The 26,588-nt window shown below is 35.0% G+C and overlaps 1 protein-coding gene across 2 annotated transcripts in view; it reads left to right on the forward strand.

Annotated features, from left to right (window-relative positions):
* The window catches only part of LOC138694940 (uncharacterized), a 413,472-nt gene that overhangs the window by 246,081 nt on the left and 140,803 nt on the right, over window positions 1-26,588 (forward strand). For both annotated transcript variants that reach the window (XM_069819149.1, XM_069819158.1), the window contains exon 2: window positions 16,534-16,723. In XM_069819149.1, the coding sequence (XP_069675250.1) occupies window positions 16,693-16,723 (31 nt within the window). In that variant the 5' untranslated portion in view covers window positions 16,534-16,692. The remainder of the gene's footprint in view (window positions 1-16,533; window positions 16,724-26,588) is intronic.

Consider the following 26,588-nt stretch of genomic DNA (forward strand, 5'->3'; position numbering starts at 1 on the left):
CTGTACTTTGTTTCGTAAAAAGGAAGAACTTTGTTTGAACGTCAAATCTATTTGTTTATTATGTTTAGGCCTGTTATATGTATGCTATTATCCTACCAGTACTTTTTTTCATCTTTTTGTTCGTTCCCCACATTTCTCTTTTGTGGTCTGTTCTTGTTTCCACTTTGTGTGTTATGCTTTGTCCAATGAGGCAGTCCCGTTATTGGGAAAGCTGAAAGAGCGTCTTTAATATTGTTTGAACTTCTTATGGACTTAGTTTACAGTATTTGCTGCACAAGCCACTAGTTAATATAGAATATTACTATAGCTTATATGCAAACTGTAGATGAATATTAGTAACTGTTTGAAATGTTTCTTGAACATTGGCCATTTCATTTACATTTGACTTTACTTTAGTCTCTCCGGCACTAATTAGTTCATACATAGGCTATCTCTGATTTCATTTACTCCATAATCATCTTTTTCCTGAAGTTTTCTCAAGTCTATTTTGGTTGCCACATTTTTTCATATTACATTAAAGTCTATCATATTTCAGAAGGCCAGTAGCAAAATGCGACAAATACGACTAATGCTTAAACTCTGCTTCATATAAAAATTTGGTAAGATAATAATTGTGAAGAAGAGTATATTATTCTGATTGTGCTGATAACTTTGTCAACTCAGCGATCTCATAACGCTTAGCTATAATTTTCAGATATCTACATTAGATGATATAATGTCACAACATTTAATAAGGAATAATGTTAAGCAAGACAGTGGACCATGTGTTGTCTGTTATGAAATAGATAAAGTGAGAGTTAGCGTTGGACTAACGTAGAGCTATGTACTCTGATAACATGTTTATCTTGCGTAATAGTAACAACGACATTTGACAAAATGAAAATGTTTAGAAACAAACATGGTGCACCCAAGTATGTACTATGCGGGCTCAACCACCCACATAAAAAGAAACTCAAAAGCCAGAAAGGAAGTAAGATGTGGAAGGGTTTTTAACATTTTGGGAAGTGTGCTTTTTTACATTTAATTTTATATAGATTACTATGTGGATAGACTTCTACAACGTATTTATTTTGAGAGCTTGAACTTTCCATAAAGTTCGATGTTCTGTGACTTATTTCGAGCTTGCTTTGTAGTACCAACCATTCCCACCAGCCAATTGCATTCAGTGACGCTGTCTGTACTTGTCTAACCATCAACGCTTTTCCTTAAGGATTCAATTTTACAACTTTCATTTGCCTCTATGACACTGATGATGAACAGTTTCCCTAACCCAAACCACATTTCTGGGTGTGCCGCTAAAAACAAATGGAGAATGGTAGACCGAAATAAGAACTTAGCATTTGGAATATAAGCAATTTATGTATATTGATTATAGACTTACAAAAAATGTAAAAATATAAAACAATCATTATTTTAAAAATACATAGGGTGGTTCAAAAGTCCTGCTCCATTTTGTTGAAAACGTGCACCAAAATTAATGAACTTTGGATATGTTACTGACGACACTACAAAGTAACGTAGGCTATACAGTACATTGAAATTTCCTCGCTTCCATTACAAGACAAAGTTCTTAATTTTGACATTGTGGAAAACATATTGGCCAAATAGAAATGATAGGGACGAAATTCAAATACAAACTGCTGAGCCATTTATACCGACCCCACACTTTCTGAAGTCGAAATTGCGAAAGAAAAACTTAAAAAGTAAAAAGTATCGATCAAATTCCAGCAGAATTAATAAAAGAGAGTGGAAGCGCATTATCTAACGAATTTATAAGCTTGTACTTGCAATTTGGGAAAAGAAAATTGTACCAGAACAATGGGAGCAGTCCATAATTATACCTATTTTTAAGAAGGGTAACAAGACTAACTGTAGTAACTTTCGAGGGATATCACATTTGTTGACATAGTACAAAATTTTGTCCTGTATTCTTTTGATAAGATTAAATCCATATGTAGATGAATTTATTGGGGATCATCAGTGCGGTTTTAGGCGTAGCCTACCTTATAGATCGACAATTGATAAGATTTTTTTTTATTCGACAGTTATTGGAAAAAATAAAATGGGAGTATAACGGTACAGTACATCAATTATTCATAAATTTAAAAAATCGATATGACTCTGTTAAGAGAGAAATTTATATAACATTCGTATTGAATTTGGTATTCCCAAGAAACTTGTTCGATTAATTAAAATGTGACTCAGTCAAACTTACAGCAGAGTACGTATAGGCCAGATTCTGTCTGATGCACTATCTCCTTTTTTAACTTTGCTCTAAAATATGTCATTAGGTAAGTTCAGGATAACGGAGAGGGTTTGGAATTGAACGGGTTACATCAGCTTCTCATGTATGCGAATGACGTGAATATGTTAGGAGAAAATCCACAAACGATTAGGGAAAGCACGGAAACTTTACTTGAAGCAAATAAAGAGATAGGTTTGGAAGTAAATCCCGAAAACACTAAGTATATGATTATGTCTCGTGACCAGAACATTGTAAGAAATGAAAATATAAAAATTGTATATTTATCCCTCGAAGATGTAGAAAAATTCAAATATCTTGGAGCAACAATAACAAATATAAATGACACTGGGGAGGAAATTAAACTCAGAATAAATATTGGTAATGCCTGTTATTATTCGTTTGAGAAGCTTTTGTCATCTAGTCTGCTGTCAAGAAATCTTAAGGTTAGAATTTATAAAATAATTATATCACCGGTTGTTGTGTGGTTCTGAAACTTGGACTCTCACTTTGAGAGAGGAACAGAGATCAAGGGTGTTTAAGAAGAAGGTTCTTAGGAAAATATTTGGGTCTAAAAGGGATGAAGTTACAGGAGAATGAAGTTACACAACGCAGAACTGTACCCATTCAATTCTTCACCTGACATAATTAGCAATATTAAATCCAGACGTTTGAGATGGGCAGCCATATAGTACGTATGGGCGAATCCAGAAATGCATATAGAGTGTTAATTGGGAGGTCGGAAGGGAAAATACCTTTGGGGAAGCCGAGAGGTAGATGGGAGGCTAATATTACAATGGATTTGAGGGAGGTGGGATATGATGATAGAGTTTATTAATGTTGCTCAGGATAGGGACCGATGACGGGCTTATGAGAGGGCGGCAATGAACCTCCGAGTTCCTTAAAAGCCATTTGTATGTAAGGAAAACACATTTACAAACAATGACTGTCGATGTACTAGAATATAAATTTGAAATAATTTCTGTTAGTTATTGAAAATTAAATATTAGAATACAATACATACAACCATGAGCAATTCAATAACATTTGTTTATAATCAAATAAGATAAAAATTAAATTATAAAAATATGAAAAAATCGCCATTTTCATTTTAAACAGGTCTGTATGTAAATAGGATTTTACAACATAGGCTATTTTATTTTAAAAAGCTCAAACTATGGATAATGTTCGAAGTTCTGGAGCGTGTCTACTCGCCCTAACCATTCCCAACAGCCAATCACATTCAGTGACGCTGTCTGTTCTTCTCGATACATCCACATCCAGTTATACAGCTTTAATATTGCTCTGTGACAATGATTATAAATGCCTTCCCAAACCCCATATTTCTGGATGTGCCACCGGAAATAAGTAAATAAATAATGATAAATGTGAACTTACCATTTTTGTCTAAGTTTGGTATTTTTGTTCGTCATATCCGGTTCTGTGAAGAAAATAAATGACACTCTGTATTATATTCAAGTTATTAAATCATTCGGTTAAAGTCAGATAAGTAACATTAATTAGGTGGATGCAACTTACTATATGCGTCTAATTCGTGTGGGTTTTTGTCATAGCCAGTTCTGTGAAGGAAATAAATGACAATCTGTATTAAATTCAAGTCCTTAAATCATTCTTTTAAAGTCAGGTTAGTAACACTAATTAGGTGGATGCAACTTACGTTAATCGTCTAAGTCGGTTGAATTGTCGTATCCGGTTCTGTGAAGGAAATAAATGAGAATCTGTATTAAATTCAAGTCATTAAATCATTAGTTTAAAGTCAGGTAAGTAGCACTAATTAGGTAGATGCAGCCATTCAATATAATCTACTTATTAAAATATTTATTTAAAAAAAAAACAACCATAGTCCAAAAACATACATGTTCAAGAGAAACAAAAAACTATCTGGCATAGGTGTTGTTGACACTTCAAATACGAAATTCATCGTAACTTAAATTGCCTCATGGATATACATGTATAAATATAAGTAGCTATGGGCAAAGTTTATTATTATTATTATTATTATTATTATTATTATTATTATTTATTATTATTATTATTATTATTATTATTATTTCATCTCATTGCCATTTTCTATCATTCATTCTCATCATCATTTGTTGTTTTGTTCTGTTTTGTATCGTGCAAAACTGTAATTGGCCTTGTGCTGTTGTTTTTGCACGTTAATATTCTAAATAAATAAATAAATAAATAAATAAATAAATAAATAATTATTATCATATAAACAATCATCATTCACAATTAATGTTTGAGGAGAAAAATTTGCTCCGGCGCACAGTGGGGTATTTGCATAAAAAAGCTGCCCAAAATTATTATTGTGTTCCAATCACATTTAATTGGGATAATATATTGAATTATGAAGTAATAAGGGGATTATGGCACTTGTAGAGAAATACAAATTGTATTTTTTGTTATTCATTGATATTTATACAAATTCTTTATTTATTAAGTCGCAGAAACTTCGAGGTTATATTGCGACTAATGTGATTCCCTATACAAATAGATCACAATCATAAAAAGAGTAACCCAATGTAGTAATGTCGGGTGACCTCGGTGGGCAATAAATGACTCCACCGCGACCGATCCAACGTCCAGGATACGTTTCATTGATCTTATTTCAACCTAATGTCGTTTTGGTTGGATCCGCATATGAGTGGTAATGAAGGACAAGAGATTGACGTCCGTGATTTTCAAACAGCTGTAGGCTATGTCAGATTATGTTAAGAATAGGGCAATTGTTCGTAGAAACTTTTTTGTTCAGAATCACCAATATTATCATCCCTCACACCATATACTTTTGCTCTTGACCCATCCTGTATAATTAATATGCTAATATAATTTTCAAATAAGTTAACACTGATTATATAATGAATGTAATTATGCAAGTATTTAAGAAATTGTTATGAAAATACGTAGATGGTTTTCATGTCATGAATATATATTTTAAACGTATTTTTGTAGCTAAGAATTTAGCTCACTTTCACTTTATCAGATACTTTATTAATGAGATTATTCTCATTATTTCTTATCACAAGACTCTTGAGTTTCATTGCATTTACCTCATTTCTATCAGTAGAAATCATAAATAAAATAATAGCATTTCTGTGTTTTATTTAAAATGGTTTCATTCTCTTCTTTAGGGTCAATATCATGCTTGTGAGCAGAGAATCTGAGCTAAGCAGCAGCCTGTTAATTATATCTAGGTTACATGTTTCTCTAGAAAACTTCCTAGCATAATTCTGGCGGTAGGAACGGAAGTGCTTATTCCTTGCTTCAGGTGTTGCCCAATTCTTCAAAGAGCATTTTCAATTATAGCTGGGCCGTGAATTAAAATCTTATGTATTGTGGAGTCATTGGATGCCACGTTTACAGCTTAACATATAGACTTGCTATATTCATTGCATAAGCAGCGAATTTCTAAATATCAACTTTATGCCCACTTGATACAACTTCTAAAATTACAGTTAACGTATATTATTTAAGTTAATAATAGAACAGATAATGAAGGAGTAATACGGCACATAAATCCAGGTGACAAAGTAAATTACCAGCTTCTACAAACATAGAAAAAGCTTGTGGAGATGAAACTGTCCTCTTTTTTTCTTGTGAAATGCTGGAGTATGCCTTCCTGTATTTTGTGGCTCTCTTCGGAGATTTAGTAATGTCCTTAACTTTTGGTGCGTGTGGTTTTCAGAGGCTCACAGCAATATCTGGGTGGCAAAAATTAATTCCTCGGTGTTTATTTATCCACGTCCTTGTGTCTTCCTTCTTTTACTTCGTTCACTAGAGTCGCTGAAAGAATTCTGTGGCCGTGTCGATCGCGTCGTAGCCGTTGCCTTACTTTTGTGGGCCTAACTCCAAGGTCATTTGAAGTCAGCTTTCATTCTTTTTTCTGAATAAATAATCTTTCCTGTGTGCATTCAATCATCTCATTTTTAATTCTGCTTTCACATACGAAAATGTTTGTTTAAAAGCATTAACTTGTTCCTCTGAACAATTCTCTTGCATTAACACGATTTTTTTCCAGACATTCAAATTTTTCCTTGCTATCACAGTCTTTTTGCTCTTGCATGATATCATATAACTGTTTCCTTAACAAAATATTGATTGTAGATGGCCCTAGTAAAAGAAAAATTATATTTATTTGTAGCAGATTAAAATATTGAAAATTAGTGTTCGTAACAAAAATGTATAAAAATATAAAATTCGCACGATATCGCAGCCAATTTCTTTCTTATTACATACCCAGAGATCTAGTCTTTGTATTAATACAAGAAGAAACATCGGGACTCACCCTGAAGTGGACCAAATCATTAAACGAAAATTTACGTTCTTAAAAGAAATACTGAAATATAGATGGTTTTTTAACCGGAATAACTTCTTAAAAATACTTTATATAAGCATAAAAATCGCTCAAAAGTGAAGTACATACCTTGCTAAGAAGGATCCAACTTGTAACAGGACATACTGTGTCTTTAAAACGTAGAAAAATAATAATGAACTTGTGAACTTGCGCAGAGAGCCAGAACGATACATGCATAGTGTCACAAACATTCAACTTTGGACTGAGCTGACGGCCACATGATGAAGTAAATTAAACACAAACTTTTATTTTATTGCTCCCCCACTATTTACTTCTTTCAGGCAGCAAGAGTCTCGGGGGTAGGACAACATTGACACTAACGACTTTTGGCCACCTTTTTGATGCAAATACTCCACTGTGCGGCACCGGGGATCGAACCCGGATCCTTGGTTCTACGTACCAAGCGCTCTGACCACTGAGTTACGCCGAATTCAATCCATAGCACCGGATCGAATTGTCCTCCTTCAATGTTTCCATTTATGGCCTGACTCCATGTTAGGCATATATGTTAACGTATATGTCCGATGCCAACTGCCATTATATTTGTATTCTATAATTTTGAAATATGTATATATATATATATATATATATATATATATATAGTCGACCTGGTTGGCGAGTTGGTATAGCGCTGGCCTTCTACGCCCAAGGTTGCGGGTTCGATTCCGGGCCAGGTCGATGGCATTTAAGTGTGCTTAAATGCGACAGGCTCATGTCAGTAGATTTACTGGCATGTAAAAGAACTCCTGCGGGACAAAATTCCGGCACATCCGGCGACGCTGATATAAACTCTGCAGTTGCGAGCGTCGTTAAATAAAATATAACATATATATATATATATATATATATATATATATATATATATATATATATATATAGTCCTACTTATCACGTGCGATATTATTCTTGGCCAACGGAGACTATTTTGAGGGAGGTTGTGGTTCTGTTTAAATGTACGCCGTGTTATGCGGCATCTTGTGATACATCCAGGTTCTTGTGGGAGCCTAACCTCCAGGCGTCAAGTCTTAGAATTTAATGACTGTACCACGTATTATATAATTCCATTGCCGCTGTAATTTAAATTGTAGTTCCTATTTTATTTTACTCATTTATTTTTATTATTTTTTTTCTTTTCTGTATTTCTCTTATATTAATATTGTATTATATAATTTCTGTAACTGTAATTTTAATTTCATTTCCTATTTTATTTTATTTTTTATCCTCTTATATGCCTATTAATATTATATCTGAACTGCGACCGAACACGAGCGCTGCTCATTCGGTCTCAAATTTTGTTAATACTACTATATCTCCTTTTTTATATTGATTGTATTATTTTATTTCGATTTCTCTTGTTTGTTTGTAATTATATTCTTTTTTCTGTATATTTAAATAAATTAAATCAATTATACAGTACTAGGAACGTACTCAGCTGAGTGACTATTTTGTACAGACATATTCACTGCTAGCTATGAGAATATTATAGATTTATTAATTTGTCATATAGAATAATATCTGTAATATTGAAAACTAATGTTTGAGGAGAAAAATTTGCTTACCGGTGCTGTGGATTGAATTCGGCGTAGCTCAGTGTTCAACAAATTTTTCTCCTCAAACATTAATTTTCAATATTACAATTATTATTCTGTATGACAAAGTAATAAATCTATAATAATCATCATTCACGGCAAAATCAAATATTTAGAATAATGATTTTTATTCGTACATTTTGCAAAAATAAGGGAGTAAAATGCTCGAAGAGAAGAAAAATAGGGGAGCCGCGAAACCGTTAAAAATTAGGGGCATATACGGGAGATCCCGGGAAATACGGGAGGCTTAGGAACCCTAGAACCAATAGCTGTAATGCTATAACAGCCATCACATTAAAAACCTTATGGTAAATATAAAACTAATTTCATTTTTCTCAGGAAACGTCATGCAACGTAAAATACATTACATTTGTATTTACCTATACAATTTCAGTTTATATTTAAAAGCTGAAACTTAAATGTAATTTCGCTACAGATTTATTAAGGATGCTTATTTCACTACATTAAGCAAAAATATGAGTAGAACACGTTTTTGGGCCTAAATTATGCGAAACATTTTAGGCGGTCAGTCAAAATGAAATATGAAACTGGTGCCTCTGACACTCAAAAGGCTGAGAGCCACAGGTCTAGTAACAGAGTAGGGAACTGCTATGAGATAGAGACAGAAGTGCACTATGCGTAAGCACATACCTTTACTTCTGAGGAGGTGGGTCAGGGGGCGAGGGCAGTTTGCCCTCGGGTGTCATTGGCCCCTGTTCTTCCTCAGGGACCTGCACCTCCTCGTAGTACGTGTACTCGTGTACTTGTATCTCCTCTTCTGAGGGGTCGTATGGATGGAATTCCTTAAGCTTGCAAAATTTTTTGCTTCTTTTAAGATAAATTTTTTTTACTGTCGCCCTCTGTTCCTCCCCGTCGCCGCTGTCGTTCTTGTAGCGGCGGTAGGCGTAGTAGGCGGCTCCCGCCAAGCCTACTACGCCTACACTAGTTAAGCCAGTGGCGACGACTCTTCCTGGCCCTAGGGAATATTTCAAATCCGGGATTTTCTTGATATTCTGAAACGCTGATTTTATTCGACCTAACATTTTGTTATCTTAATATGAAAGGCATGTAACACAGCAACGGCATTGCTATTGTTGCCATCTCTCTGTCTCCATAGAGACTGGATTTACAGATCTCGGTTGTTGTTTCGCTAAGTATCGTTCATGTAGATGCAGACCCTATCTCTTTTTTATAATATTCATAATTAAAAGTGTTGATATGTTTTGCCTGTGTTGTAGGCATAATAGAACTTGAATGTTATGAATGCATTAATATATTGTAACGTGTAACGGCTTAGTTTCCAAAGGTAGACCTATATATTATTGAGCAGTTTGTTACTCCGCGACGTTGACATGTAAAATTCATTTTCATTCAGTCATTCATTCATTCATTCATTCATTCATTCATTCATTCATTCATTCGTCTTTTTAATATTAATTCAATCATTTATTCACTCATATATATTCATTCCTTTATATATCTATTCATTAATTTATATAACTATTCATTCATTTGTATACCTATTCATTAATTTATGTACCTATTCATTTATTTATATATTTATTTGTTCAGTTAACAATAATAATAATTTTTCTCACGAAAACATTTTCATAAAATTGTACATATTTACTAATACTTGCAGTTTGGTATACTTTTGTCCTTCAGGGCAACCCCTATTTTAGGGAAAGTTTGAAAATTAATTAATTAGGTAATTTCCTAAATTTGATTAACTGAATTTACCAAACAAATATTCCGAGTTTAGCTCCAGTGTTGATTAGAGAGTAATACAGTTTATTTCTACATAGTACTACCATAGAATCAAAACCATACGTATAGTAAATAACGTAAATCTCAATTTCGGCTAACATTATCCTCTATCCTGCTTTAAATTTAAAAAAAGGATTTTTTTAAAACACACAACCATAATCATTCAGTGTTCTGCCAAGGGTAGGTCTTTCACTGCAAAACCAGCTTTCTCCAATCTTTCCTTTTTTCGCCTTCCAGAAAGTTGAAGGAATAAAACACTATTGCTAGTGATACCTATCTACAGTTCTACACCCACTTCCTTTTATCAACTTGTGTTGCCGAGCTTGATTAATATAGCCTGAAACTAGCATATTTATCTATTTACTTATTTACTTGTTTATTTATTTACTTGTTTATTTATTTCCTTATTTATTTACTTATTTATTTATTTACTTATTTTATTATTTAATTATCTAAATATTTATTTATTTAATTATTTATTTATTTAGTTATTTATTTCATTACTTAATTATTTATTTCATTATTTAATTATTTACTTAATTAATTATTTATTTATTTACTTATTTATTTCGACAAGAATATGTTAAGTAGACTTTGTTACATCCCAAACGTAGAGTATCTCTGGGCGATTACTAACCTCTACAGAAAATGCTGAATAAGTCCTCAAGAAATTCAAGATAAAAGAGACTGGTGCCCACTCAGCATCGTGAACATTTGAGGAGCTACGATAGGTAGCGAAATCCGGTTAGGAAAGATGTGGGGATCATCGTGCAATCCACAAGGTACCTCCATTTTGCTTGGATGATCGTCCACCTTTCCTTCGGCATGTGGACGTGATGCGAGCAGCCAGCTGGTTGGTCTGGGTCCTTAAAGGGCTGTAGCGCTACGGATTATTATTATTATTATTATTATTATTATTATTATTATTATTATTATTTGTTATTTTTTGTTATTATTTTTGGGGTCTAGCAATTCTTGTCACAGGAGATGTCGTCATTATACCGGTTACATTTTAGTCACCGGCGTTCTCGTCACCGATTACATTTAATAACTTATTAATGTTTTACTGAAAAAAATTAATGAGATTTAAGTGGATGGATCGAGAAGGCGGTGAAATACGCAGAATAGAGATTGATTGTGTGCTCTTAATATTAAGTTTTCAAAAGGAATTCTTGTTCAATAGTATTTGTTGCGTATTAATAATTGTTAATTGTGAACTTACTGATGTGTTGTGGCATTTAATTCTACTGAAAAGTTTTATTTTATTATTAATTAATAGTGTTTAATATTATCAGTGAATCTTGCCATAACTCAAGACAATAGTGACAAGTGACTATCTCATATTGCAAACAATCACTTCTATTACATTGATTTGTATAAATTAATTTAATATGTCTCAAAATAACATGTCCAACTCTGCAACTCATACAAATTCAACAAAACGTCAAAAACTAAATCATGAAACCGCTATACCGACATCAAATGCATTTGCACCTTTAGCTGACTTGAACGAAAGAGACCCACAAGAGTCATCGTATCACATTCAGATGGAAACATCTACACCAAAGAAACCACCACTAATTTATATTCACAATATTCTGAATATTAATTCTATGATTAATAAGCTCAAAACGCTGGACTGTGGCGGCTTTCGACACATAACTGTTGAAAATAACAAAGTGAAGCTAAATATGAATCTCATAGATGGATACAGAGAGGTAATTGATTATTTAAAATCACATCAAGCTGAATCCATACATATCAGATGAAATCTGACAAAGCTTTTCGTGTAGTCATTAGGGGACTACATCACAGTTGTAATATAGAATTCATGATGTCAGAACTTAAAGAATTGGGTTATGAACCTATACAGATGCTACCGGTTAGACATCCAATCACCAAATTACCGTTACCTTTATTTTTCCTAGATCTGAAACACAATCCTAAAAATCCTGAAATATACAGCTTAACCTGACTTTATAACGGAATAATAAAAGTGGAAGCGCCTAAACCAAGAAAAACTATTGTACAATGTATGCGATGCCAGGAATTTTGACACACAAGAAACTTCTGTAATCAGACTGCAAGATGTGTGAAATGTGAAGGTCTTCACCCTACAGAGAAATGTAATAAACCAAAAGACACTCCTCCCATTTGTACAAACTGTAAAGGGAATCATCCAGCCAACTACAGAGGTTGTCCTGAACATACAAGACTACAAAGAGGAGCAACTAGGCATCAGACAGTTCCATACAGATCTCAACCAACACCAGGAACATCATCTTTAGATAAAACTTCAGCTTCCCCTCCAGAGCTGAAAAAGGTTCCTGCACAAGATGCTCCATTTTCAAATATACATAGGGAAACTTCCAATCGGCCCTTAAATTCAAGTATTGCAGCATCTTCGGTTAACAAGCAAGGTACTGTAGATAATACTCTAATTGCAAATAATGCATTATTCCTTGACAAGATTAAGAAACTAGATATGTTCATATCATTAATACAACCTCTGGTTAATTCATTGAATTTGTTACTCCCAAGAGTACTGCAAAATGAATAACATTCCACAGACAACTTTCATTATCAGCACATGGTATTGCCAAAGTTTAAATAATAAGTACTATGAATTAGTCTTCTTTCTGAATACTTATCATATTGACATAATGTTGATTACTGAGATTAAACTTGCTCCAAATCTAAAGTTTTTCATATCTGGATATAAGATATATAGAGCTGATCATCCCTCTGGAAGCAGAAAAGGTGGATCTGCAGTAATTATCAGAGCAGATTTGTGTCATAACGAACTTCCCCCAATTTTAGAGGATGCAGTACAAATTTAAAGAGTACAAATAAAAATTGATAGTACAGACAATCAAATAGGTTCTTTCTATTCTGCTCCGGACCAGCGTGTCACGCCCACTTTGACTTGGGAAATAGTTCATGATATGAAATTCAGATTCATATTAGGAGGTGATTTTAATAGCAAACACCCTAGATGGGGATCCAACGTAACCAATCCCCGAGGCATTATGCTATATGATCAAATTTTTAAACTCAATTGGGAAATAGTATGCCTTTTTGAAGCTAAACATTATCCAGATTCAGGACATATGCCTAACCTGCTTGATTTCTTTATTGGTAAACAATTCCAACATTTTTGTAGTGTTCCAAGAGTTATACCTGAATTGACTTCAGATCATTTACCTGTTCTTCTGACTTTATCAGCAGCTATTCCGAATTCATGTAATAAATACACGCTCATAAGACACCCATTTAACTGACATGAATATATATCTTGCCTTGATATCTCTACTAACTTAAAGATTCCCCTAAAAATAAAAGCGATATAGATATGGAAATAAATACACTTACCAATAATATTAAAACAGCTGCAAATACGGCTTCTTCCAATACTTTAAACTTTAATCGAATTAGAAGAAAAACAGTATTTCCACCACATATCTTACAGCTCCAATATGTGAAAAGATCAGCCAGGGCACTATGGCAAAGAACAAAATATCCTCCCCATAAGCAAAATTGTAATAAGGCTACACAAGAACTAAAATTAGCCCTAAAAGAATTATACAGAGAGGTATCTGACAATCAGTTAAAATCCTTAGATTCAAGGGATGGCAGTCTATGGCGTAAAACAAGACAAATTACCAAAAAAACTGAAAAGATCCTACCACTAAAATATGAAAATCAATGGCTCACAAGCCCGAATGATAAAACTGAGATATTTTCCAAAATTTTAGAAAACCAATTTAAACCTAATGACAACGAAGATAATATTACAACTTTAGAAGTGAACAATACTTTAGACCAGCCTCTACAACTGTCTCCAATTTGTAAACTATTCACTCCAGCTGAAGTCAGAAACACGATTAATAGATTACCCACAAAAAAAGCCCCTGGACATGACTATATAACACAACATCTCCTCTTGCAACTGCCTAGAATAACTATAGTACTGTTAACACAGATATACAATGCAATGATACGCTTATCATATTTTCCCTCAACATGGAACCACGCTAATATTGTAATGATTCCTAAACCGAATAAAATTCGTACTGATCCATTTAACTACAGGCCTATAAGTCTTCTGCCTCCCTTTTCAAAAATATTTGAGCGTCTTTTATTACCTAGACTATTAACGCATCTGGAATCATTGTTACCAAATACTCAATTAGGATTCAGAAAAATGCATTCCTGTCCGCAATAATTACACAGGATTATTAACATAATTCTTGACACCTATGAAAAGAAACAAATCTGTTTAGGCCTTTTCCTTGATACAGAAAAGGCGTTCGATAAAGAATGGCATAATGGCCTCTTAATCAAACTAAATAACCATCTTAGTGACACATACTACCGTTTAATTCAATCATTTCTTAGAAGACGAACTTATACAGTAATTTACGAAGGTGTACAGTCTCAGTTTAGATATATTTCTGCAGGTGTACCTCAAGGGAGCATTCTAGCCCCTTTTCTCTATTTAATTTACACTCATTATATACAAACACCTAAATCAGATTCTCTAACTGTAGCTCAGTTCGCTGATGACATTGCTGTCCTTAGCAAAAGAGATACTGGTGAATAAGTGACAACCAATCTACAAAACTTTGTACAAGAAATTGAAATATGGAACAAAAAATGGAGAACAGCCATGAACACAAATATGTCATCAACAGTAACATTCACATACCTCAAAAAAGAAAAATCACTTCCATTATATCTCATCTGTTCACCAGTACCACAGCATGAAGAAGTACGATATCTTGGACTCATTCTAGACAGTCGCTTGACCTGGAATAAACATCTCACTTACACCCTCCAGAGATTAAGATACAGACTTCATCGATTGAAAGCAATACTTTCCAGCTCTTGTCTTTCTCTTTCCAACAAAAAGTTAATAAATGTAATGCTTCTCAAACCTATTTGGCTCTATGGATGTTCATTATGGGGATCGGCTTCTATAAGTCAAATCAAGCGTATTCAAACATTCCAAAATCGGGCACTAAGGATAATCACTGGAGCACCATGGTACATAAGAAATGAAACACTTCATTCAGATCTAGATCTAGCCAAAATAGAGACTGTGATTCATTCTTCCTACACATACGGTTATATGCAACATTGTCAACACATTCTAACAGCTTAATCAACCAGATTCCTCGGAACTTGCCCCCTGCACGATCTGATCGTCGCCTAGAGATACTACTGCCAGGGGGGAAGATGTAGAGAAAGAACTAACACATAGAGAATATAACATGTAAAATATATATCAACTGTTTCTTTTTCCTAATTTTTGTCATAATTTACTTTAAAAGAGCACGTGTTGATGACTTTTTATACAAGTAAAACTATTTTTATCTATTGGCTTTTGTTACTAATTTTCTATGTGAGAATCAAAACTTAGGTAATTATTGTATTATATTACTATTGGATAAAAATATTATTCATTGCTTTCAAGCACCACTTCATACTTGAGAATTAAATTTCGGTGAATAAAAACTGTGTCGTATTACATTTCACAGTGATTTAATCTTTACAAATTAATTTCGGTGCTAAAAGGCATTATAATTATGTCAATTTTATATAATAGGCCTATTTATTTTTAAATAAGTTAAGAAATTAAGAATTAGCCACAAAATCCTGTGAAGGGCAAGGGCCTCCTGACTATACAGGGTGGTTTGTCAAGCAGTTCCCGGTTAGCCACTCCGGGAATGATGGTCACTTTTGTTTTAAGATGCTGTCTGGGTTAACACTGAAGGTTCCGCTGTTCATTAGTCACTGCTTTGATTGCAAGTCACTTTGTAATGAGCTTCCATTGTTGTCGGTCTTTCGCTGTTCTTGACCATGGATGGCCGAATCTTGATCTAAGTTCGTCTGTCCACCTTGCCTTCTGTCTTCCAGGTTGCGTTTGCCAATCCTTGGGTCCCATGTCGTAAAGATGTGTGTCCACCGGTTCTCGTTGAGTCACATCACATGTCTTGCCCATTTCTTCTTCAGCTTGTCGCCCGTTTCTGCCGCTCCTTTGAGATGTATTTGGCTCCTTATGTCTTTAAGTGGTCCAGAGGTTCCTCGAGGATTTTTCCAAATAAAAGAATTGAAAAAAAAACTTTCTTATAGCTCCGAACACTTGGTTCAGAATGTTTTTAAATGAAGCTAAGCATTTGACTTCTATTTTAATACAACAATATTACTAGTACGGAGTAATGTTGTGTTACTATTGGTCCGTATAACGGAAACCTAGCCCAGTCTAGAGTGTCACTCAGCGGTAAAGAAATAAAACAGACGCTGTGTATATATTCAGGCATCTATCAGAAAGCTTGCTTTAAAAATTATAAGCTTATGCCTAAGGATTTTACATTGGGATCTAATGTTATAAATGTAATTCTTTATTATTTTGATCTGAGATTATTTAGGCTCAGACATTCGTTTTCAATTACAATGCCTATTCAAGTTAAACCGAATGTCCCGGAATATGTTTAGTGCATAATAAATGTTCATAATCAAAATTGTGACTATCACCATTGTTATGCTTGCAGCACACAGTCCAGTCACCCTGAGAAGGATGATGGATTTGCATGTCGTGTACGGTGCCAAGACAGTTATTCTTCAGCAAGGAAAGAAGAAAAATAGACAAGAAATCATGTGAAAACATGTCGTCTGCGAATAATCCAATCTGATTACCTTTCCGCTCACACATGGTCCTGATTTTTCTTCTTTTTACAAAACGTAAGTACCAAGTGTCACATTTCACAGTAAACTATGAAGCTATTGCTACACACGTGCCCAGAACCTAGTCAAACACCTGCCATAAACAGTGTTTGCCAGAAAACAGATTTCCCTCAGGTAAATGTCGCCAGACTTTTATTGCTATAGGTCAAACGTTACTTTCGAGGAAATAGTATGAACATCTCCCTTTCCATGAACATGGAAAGACTTTGTGTTGCATATCTTAGATAGATAATACGAGCTGAAGAATTCGTTAGAGCATTAATATACAGCTGACTAAGCCACCGGCGTAGCTCGGTTGGTTAAGGCGCTTGCCTGCCGATTCGAAGTTGCGCTCGGGCTGATTACCTGGTTGGGTTTTTTCCGAGGTTTTCCCCAACCGTAAGGCAAATGTCAGGTAACCTATGCCGAATCCTCAGCCTCATCTCGCCAAATATATCGCTATCACCAATTCCATCGGCGCTAAATAACCTCGTAGTTGATACAGCGTCGTTAAATAACCAAGTAATATACAGTTGACTTCCATTCAGTGCGGTGCAGTTTAGTTCGTGTCAATACAATAGAACAGTGGATCTTCATTTTTTTTTTTCGTTGTTGGTAACTCTATAGCATCTATAAGATGCTTTATGGTTGCGCTAACAGATGGAGTTACTTGTCAACAATGTGACGCTGAAACGTGTGTTCAGGTTACTGCCCAGCGACAGTCCATGATGTTTTTTTTTTTTTTTTACATTTGTGATGATTGGTTAATTAATATTAACCCGGCACACTCACAATCACACTCACATTCATACAAATTTACAGAGTCTAGACACCCAGGGAATTCTTCTTCAATTCACCGAAAGTCGAGCCCGGGAATCGAACCAGGGACCTCCTGATCTGGAAACCAGCATGCTGACCAACAGACCACGGAGGCAGTCGGATCTTCATTTGTAATAATTATTTTACGAAACATTTTACAAAAATGTTCGTGATACATTTCTACAGAAATATTTTGGCTTTCAACAAACTGCAAGTTCAACAGTCCACAATTTAATGAAAAAGAGAGAGAAACTGGCTCGTTTTGAAATAAAAAGGAGGATAAATTGCGTTTTAACTGAAGAAAAACTCGATAACCAGAATACAGACTACAAAATTCTCCCACGAAATCGCTAAGAAAGTTAACTCAACGGAAAGCCATATCCAAGACATCAGTTTGGAAAGTGACGAAATTGTCAAAAGTAAAGCATTTTAAGAACGATGTCTTCTGAATATCGAGCATTGCTTTCTCCTTCATATAGAGTGAATAACTTAACCTTCTGATTTGGGTTAGCTCAGTATAAAGCACTTCACTCATCTGTCCGGAATATTAGCTTTCATTATCCTTCGACAATGAAATGTTAATTGGGGTCAATGGCAGAGAACTTCGATCCCAGTACAAAGGAAATGACTTCAAATTGTGTCACGAAAGATACCAATACACAAAATGTTCTGTGTTGAGTCTGCTAACAGCAATAAGAATATACTTAAAGGAAATGTCGCTTTTATAAACACAATTTACAACCAATATCAGCATCACTACCGCAATTACCGTCACTAGACTATACATGACTATTGTAATCGTTAATAATACCATCATCGCTATCAGCACGACCATTACCCATCATCAATGACATCACTACTAGAAATGAAATAATAATAATACTTACTTACTTACTTACAAATGGCTTTTAAGGAACCCGAAGGTTCATTGCCGCCCTCACATAAGCCCGCCAGCGGTCCCTATCCTGTGCAAGATTAATCCAGTCTCTATCATCATACCCCACCTCCCTCAAATCCATTTTAATATTATCCTCCCATCTACGTCTCGGCCTCCCTAAAGGTCTTTTCCCCTCCGGTCTCCCAACTAACACTCTATATGCATTTCTGGATTCGCCCATACGTGCTACATGCCCTGCCCATCTCAAACGTCTGGATTTAATGTTCCTAATTATGTCAGGTGAAGAATACAATGCGTGCAGTTCTGTGTTGTGTAACTTTCTCCATTCTCCTGTAACTTCATCCCGCTTAGCCCCAAATATTTTCCTAAGCACCTTATTCTCAAACACCCTTAACCTATGTTCCTCTCTCAGAGTGAGAGTCCAAGTTTCACAACCATACAGAACAACCGGTAATATAACTGTTTTATAAATTCTAACTTTCAGATTTTTGGACAGCAGACTGGATGATAAGAGCTTCTCAACCGAATAATAACACGCATTTCCCATATTTATTCTGCGTTTAATTTCCTCCCGAGTGTCATTTATATTTGTTACTGTTGCTCCAAGATATTTGAATTTTTCCACCTCTTAGAAGGATAAATCTCCAATTTTTATATTTCCATTTCGTACAATATTCTGGTCACGAGATATAATCATATACTTTGTCTTTTCGGGATTTACTTCCAAACCGATCGCTTTACTTGCTTAAAGTAAAATTTCCGTGTTTTCCCTAATCGTTTGTGTATTTTCTCCCAACATATTCACGTCATCCGCATAGACAAGAAGCTGATGAAACACGTTCAATTCCAAACCCTGCCTGTTATCCTGAACTTTCCTAAAGGCATATTCTAGAGCGAATTTAAAAAGTAAAGGTGATAGTGCATCTCCCTGCTTTAACTCGCAGTGAATTGGAAAAGCATCTGATAGAAACTGACCTATACGGACTCTGCTGTATGTTTCACATTTTAATTGATCGAACTAGTTTCTTGGGAATACCAAATTCAATAAGAATATCATATAATACTCCCCTCTTAACCGAGTCATATGCCTTTTTGAAATCTATGAATAACTGATGTACTGTACCCTTATACTCCCATTTTTTCTCCATTATCTGTCGAATACAAAAAATCTTATCAATAGTCGATCTATTACGCCGAAAACCGCACTGATGATCCCCAATAATTTCATCTACGTACGGAGTTAATCTTCTCAAAAGAATATTGGACAAAATTTTGTACGACGTCAACAAAAGTGATATTCCTCGAAAGTTACCACAGTTGGTTTTGTCCCCCTTTTTAAAAATAGGTACAATTATGGACTCCTTCCATTGTTCTGGTACAATTTCCTTTTCCCAAATAGCAAGTACAAGTTTATAAATTTCGCTATATAATGCACTTCCACCCTCTTGTATTAATTCTGCTGGAATTTGATCGATACCTGGAGACTTGTACTTTTTCAGATTTTCTATCGCAATTTCGACTTCTGAAAGCTTGGGTTCGGGTATAAATGGCTCAGCAGTTTGTGTTTCAATTTCGTCCCGATCATTTCTATTTGGCCTATGTACATTTAGTAGTTGCGCAAAATAGTTTTTCCATCTGTTTAGGATTGATGGAAAGTCTGCAAGCAAGTCACCATTCTCATCCTTGATCACGTTTACCCTTGGCTGATATCCGTTCCTAAATTCCTTTATACCCTTATATAAATCTCTAATATTTTTATTCTTACTATTTGTTTCTACCTCATTCAGTTTTTCATTCAAGTAACCTCTCTTTTTATTCGTAAGTGTACGACTTGCTTCCCGTCTTTCAGTGAAATAATTATCTCTCTTCTCCTCAACTGGATCCTGTAAGAATTTCAATTTTGCCTGTTTCCTTCTTTCTACTACCATGCAACAATCTTCATCAAACCACGGTTTCTTTTTCTTAGTTTCATAATAACCTATGCTCTGCTCAGCTGCAATTTTTATACTATCTCTGATATTTTCCCACACGCTATTAACATCTAATTCTTTCTCAGCTTCGTCGGAACTTTCTAAAGTGGCAAACCTATTCTTAATTTCGACCTGATAATTTTGCTTAGCTTCCTCGTCCTTTAATTTCAAAATATTGAATTTAGTAATATTAACTTGTTGCTCTACTCGCTTGCCTACTGATAATCTTTCTCTTAATTCTCCAATCACCAAATAATGGTCAGAATTACAGTCTGCACCCCTGAAAGTTCGAATATCTACTATACTAGTATGTCTCCGTTTATCTATCAAGATGTGATCTATTTGGTTGTGTGTCAATCCATCTGGAGAAGTCCAAGTATATTTATGTATATCCTTATGGGGGAATGTTGTACTTTTGACAATTAAATTTTTCGATGTGGCAAAGTTGACTAATCTAACTCCATTGTCACTACTAATTGCGTGTAGGCTCTCTTTTCCAATAGTTGGTCTAAAAATATCCTCCCGTCCTACTTTAGCGTTGAAATCCCCCAATAAAATGTTCATGTGATATCTAGGGAACTATGTTTCAATTCCTCATAGAAGCTATCCTTTATATGGTCGTCTTTCTCTTCTGTAGGGGCGTGAGCATTTATAACTATGATGTCGCACCATCTACCCTTAAGTACTAAATATGATAACCTGTCACTGATAAATTCGACCTTTTTTACTGCTGATTTTATTCTTTTATGAACAAAGAATCCTGTTCCTAATTGGTGATTATTGTTTCCTTCCCCATAATACAACAAGTAATCTCCTATTTGTGATATGCCATTCCCATCTAACCTAACCTCTTGTACTCCCACGAAGTCTATTCTATATCTAGCTAGTTCTTTTGCTACTAATGTTACCCCTCCTGTTCTATAAAGACTAGTTACGTTCCAAGTGCCAAATCTCAAAACCTTATTCCCTTCCTGTGGTCGTGCCAGAGAATCAGTCATATTCCGAGGCTTATTGTAGGGATTCGTAACAGGCTGTTTTTTACGGTGATGGGTTGTTAGCCCTTCGCCCAACCCCCAAGCTGGAGGACCACCCGTTATCGGCTGTCCACGACTGCTTATTCAATATATTCGCAGCTACCCTCCATATTTGGAGGCCGTCTCCTCTATCCGCAACCTGAGGACGCGCCATGCCGTGGTGATAGGGACCCACAATACATGGCTTGCTTCCCGCGCGGAACTGGAGGCGGGATTTCAGTACCCCTGTGCGATTGGCCGGGCGAGTTCAAGTATAATAATAATAATAATAATAATAATAATAATAATAATAATAATAATAATAATAATAATACGAGGCGTATCCAGAAAGTAAGTTTCCCTATTTTTTTTAAAAAAGAACACACACTTTCAGGAAAACATTTATTGGCAACAGGTACAGCAATGTTTCAGCTATTTTTCAACATAGCCACCATCAGAATTGAGACACTTGTCGTATCGTGGAATCAACTTTTGTATCCCTCTGTCGTAGAACTCTGCCGCCTGTGAATGGAACCAGTGTGTGACAGACGTCTTCAGCTCTTCGTCGTTGTCAAAACGCTCACCGGAGTACAGGAACTTCTTGAGAGAGAGAGAGAGAGGGGGGGGAGGGAGAGGGAGAGGGGGGAGAGATGGAGAGAGAGGGAGAGGGAGAGAGGGGGAGAGGGATAGGGAGAGAGAGAGGGAGAGGGGGAGAGAGAGAGAAAGGGGTTCGGCTCATAGACCTGACAGCTGCCGATGAGAGCTGGCAATGCTTTGTGCATTAAAGAACTTTATCACCGACCGAACCTCGAGGTGGCGGGAGAAGGAATAAGAGCTTCCATTTCGAACCACTGCTGCCACGCTACTGGCACCAGGCGGGACCTGTCCGGCTGGCATATGATTGATACGTCATAGATCTGTTACGCATGCGCAATTGACACGGCTAATTACGTTTACTTTCAAGGGTAAAAAATCGGGAAACTTACTTTCTAGATGCCCCTCGTAATAATAATAATAATAATAATAATCATAATCATAATCATAAGCGTTCTGTTCTGTGGTTAAAAGAGTAATAGGCTAATAGCTAAAGTGTTAGATCGTAGACTATTATAAGAGACTACAGACTCTTAACTCAGTACCAGACAGGTTTTGTTACTACTTCTGAATTAACATAAATATGTATAATTGATGGAATTCTAAAAAAAAAAAAAAAAAAAAAAACAAACCAGTAACATTCAAACCATCAACATATGTCGTCTTCTTGGATGTGAGTAAAGCTTTCGACAGCATCAGTCATAAACTTCCGGTAGCAAATATTCAGCATTCTTCATTACCCGACTGTATGAAAATCCTTCTCATAAATATATTATTATATTATTATTATTATTATTATTATTATTATTATTATTATTATTCTGTCCGACACCGGGATGGGTATCCGGTGTGGCTTAGTGGATAAAGCATCAGCACGTAGAGCTGAAAACCCTGGTTCAAGTCCCGGTGCCGGAGAGAATTTTTCTCCGTTCCATTATTCTTTCATCGTATCTTCTCATAAAGCATGTCACAGAAACAAAACACAAATACAAACCCCTAATTGACGTACTGATCAATACGTAGTAATTCCGGAGTGATGCAGGGAGACCAGATGTCACCCTTCTTATTTAACTAGGATATTCAGAAAATGAATGTTGTCTGTTACCAAATTGGAAATTTGAGATCATGTTTGTGTCATAAAACCATTCAGTCCTAAAGTAGAATCGAGATTATCTTATGGCATATGCTTCTGGGTGTCAGGTCCGAAGATGAGTAATGTCTTTATTGCTCAGAAGTATGTTGTGAGATGCATGACAGTTGTTGATAATCGTACATCATGTAGGGAATATTTTAAGAATTTTTATATTTTAACCGTTTATGCTTTATAGACTATATATTTTTTAAGCTTATGGAATTAATACTTTCTAATAAGAACCATTTTTATCGAAATAGTGATTTTCATTATTACAAGACTCGTTTTAAGGAAAATTTTAATATTCCAGCACATCGATTGACAAGTTTCAACAAAACATACATGGTCTATGGCAGAGGTGGCGAAAATGTAATCGTGCGTCGAGCCACTGTGTAACCTGCAACGTGCATAGCACCTATGGAGGGAGGCGGACACCCGAAGAGGAAGTGAAGCAACTGTCTGACTTAGTAACGGATTTTCATTTTCCTTATGTCAAGCACTTAAATATAATTTTATACAGTACAAGGCTATAAACTAATGTTTAGCACGTGTAACGAAGAAAGAAATGAACAAGAAAACATAGGACACATTATCACAACCTAAAATTAACTGTCTTCAGAATGTCTCTGCGACAAAGTCTCAAAATCAGGAATTATGTCACTTACTGCCAGTCGTAGTTGATCACGAAGGTATTTGTCTGTCAGTCGTGATCTAAATTTGGTTTTTGCTATTTTAATTGTTGAAAATAATTTTTCACAAACGTAAGTTGTAGCGAACGTGGCTTCAACAGAGCAAGCGAAAGAACGAAGCTTCGGATATTTATTTTTTGGCAAAGATTTGAAAGTTCAACATTTCTCAAGTTCTTACATCTAGCTTTCATTTGACATCACATAGTAAATAAGTGAGTTCAAATTGAAGATCTAACCGCATTATTCGTACATCTGCTGAAAAAAGGTCGATGTACAGAGATGATGATGATGATGATGATGATGAAGATGATGTTGATAACAACAATAACACTTAACCTTTTAATGTTTCATCAGTAACATGTAATATAATGACGTTTTATGTTATACAACCGTTTTCCACGTAATACTTGTGAACAAATCATACATTTAATATTCTCATCATATTGACAGCAAAAAAAATGCGTCCTCCCATCGTACTTGGCTCTTTCGTACATGGTTTCGAGAGAGACATATGCTACTCGCAGGTCAGAGACAAATACAAATGGAACGGAGTTTGACTCCAGTGAGTGAGAGGGTGGGGGGTTGGCGGACGTTAGAAGCAAGAGAAATGCACAGCTATCATTGCGTGCCACAATGTCTCGCGAGTCACGTTCTCGCCACGGCTGGTCTATGGTTTAAAAATATATAATGGTTCGCCGGATGAAATTAAATATACTGTATGAATGACTTAAGGTTATTTAAAAGATGCATCAAAAGAATAACAAACCTCTATTCCTGCAATTTAGATGAAAAACGTGTGGGTTTACATTGGTCCTAATTTATTGTAATTTTATGTATTTTAATTATTGTTTTCTGTTTTAATTATTGTTTTTCTTTCTTTCTAACTTTGACAAGTCCTATGGTTTTTAACTCTTTTATGGACGTAGAAGAAAATAAATAAATAAATAAATAAGTAAATAAATGAATAAGTAAATAAGTAAATAAATAAATAAATAAATAAATAAATAAATATTTAAATAAATAAATAAATAATCACATTTTAAACGACGTTACAGATCAAAACGTAGCTCAGCAATATCGATTTAAATTGACACCTGACACAACCGTTAACTGCACTATGTTTTGCAACATCAATCTTAGTAACAAACAACTATTCATATATTACATGAAATAGGTTTAACAGTATTAATCTTGAAAAATCTAAGGCTTTCATTATTGAAAATGAATAACAATGTAAGGAACAATTGCTAGTACTGATAAAGACGAGGGAATTAAATACGTAGGCGTAGCTTGTAATGAGACTTCAATTTTTAACGAAAATCGCACATTAGAAAACGTAAAAAGGAAACTGGAAAACTTGTTACAACACATTTTTGCTATCTCATCAGGAAATTACAGTTATCAATAAATTTGGTATAGGCCTATAGCAATCAAACAGCTTCTATCGAGAAAACTTTAAACTTCTTACCAGGATGCTCTATAACCGTTTTTATTTCTGTGTGTCTTTTCAATGCTTGGTCAAAAAATGTTGTTGTTGTTGTTGTTTTCTAATGCCAGGCGTTTGACAATAAAGTCATTTGACCTCTTGCACTCCAATTTTTTTCAAAGATATTATCATGACCAGCCACTGAAGCACAGATTTTGAGGTGTTCCGAATCCATTTCTTGGTTTGAGTTGCACAATGGACAGTTAGGGGACTGATATATTCCAATTCTATGCAGGTGTTTGGCCAAACAATCATGGCCTGTTGCCAATCTAAATGCAGCTACAGACGATTTTCGTGGTAAATCGGGAATTAACTGTGGATTTTGATGCAGAGAGTTCCATTTTTTCCCTTGGGATTATGTTATCAAATTTTGTTTGTTGAAGTCTAAGTATGTAGATTTAATAAATCTTTTTACAGAGTAATACGTAGATTTAGTAACAGGTCTGTAAGTAGCAGTGCTGCCCTTCTTTGCTAAAGCATCCGCATTCTCATTTCCCAGGATTCCACAATGGAATGGTATCCATTGGAATACAATTCTTTTATTGAGTGATATTAATTGAGAGAGCATTTTAGTTATTTCTGCTGTTTGAGATGAAGGTGTGTGTTTAGAGACGATTGATAGAATAGCTGCTTTGGAGTCTGACAATATAACTGCATTTTTAAATTTACTGATGTGGCATAGAAAATTCCTGAGACTCACTTATTGCAATGACTTCTCCATCAAAACTTGTTGTTCCATACCCAAGAGATCTATAAAGTGAGAAGAGACAGCACGTAACACCTGCACCGGCACCTTGTTCTCTGGAGATCAAGGATCCGTCAGTGTATAAATGAAGCCAGTTTTGTGGAGGGTATCTAATATTAATTGTCTCTAAAGACAATTGTTTCAGTATTTCAGTGTTTACTTCTGATTTCAGTATTTCTTCTGTTAAATTTAGATTATATTCCATATTTAATAGAGTTAAAGGGTTTGGTTTAATTTGTAGGTTTTCTTTTAAATTCGGGATATTAATTGGTCAAAAAATTACTACTCCTTTAAGTCGTTAACTGAGGACATCACCCGAATAAGGGCGTATACGGCAAAATGTAGTTCTGATATAAACTGATTTCAATGTTTGTAAGCTGTCAGGTTCATCATAGTTGCGTCGAAAAAGTTTTTCATTACTGTTAAATAGATTCGAGGATATTTAAAACAAAATTATTGAAACATAACAGCAAATAGTATGTTCTGCTATTAGCAAATAAATATAATATGGAACTCTGTATACGCCCTTCTTCCGGC

This window comes from Periplaneta americana, chromosome 1 (assembly GCF_040183065.1).
Source record: "Periplaneta americana isolate PAMFEO1 chromosome 1, P.americana_PAMFEO1_priV1, whole genome shotgun sequence".
NCBI lineage: Eukaryota > Metazoa > Arthropoda > Insecta > Blattodea > Blattidae > Periplaneta > Periplaneta americana.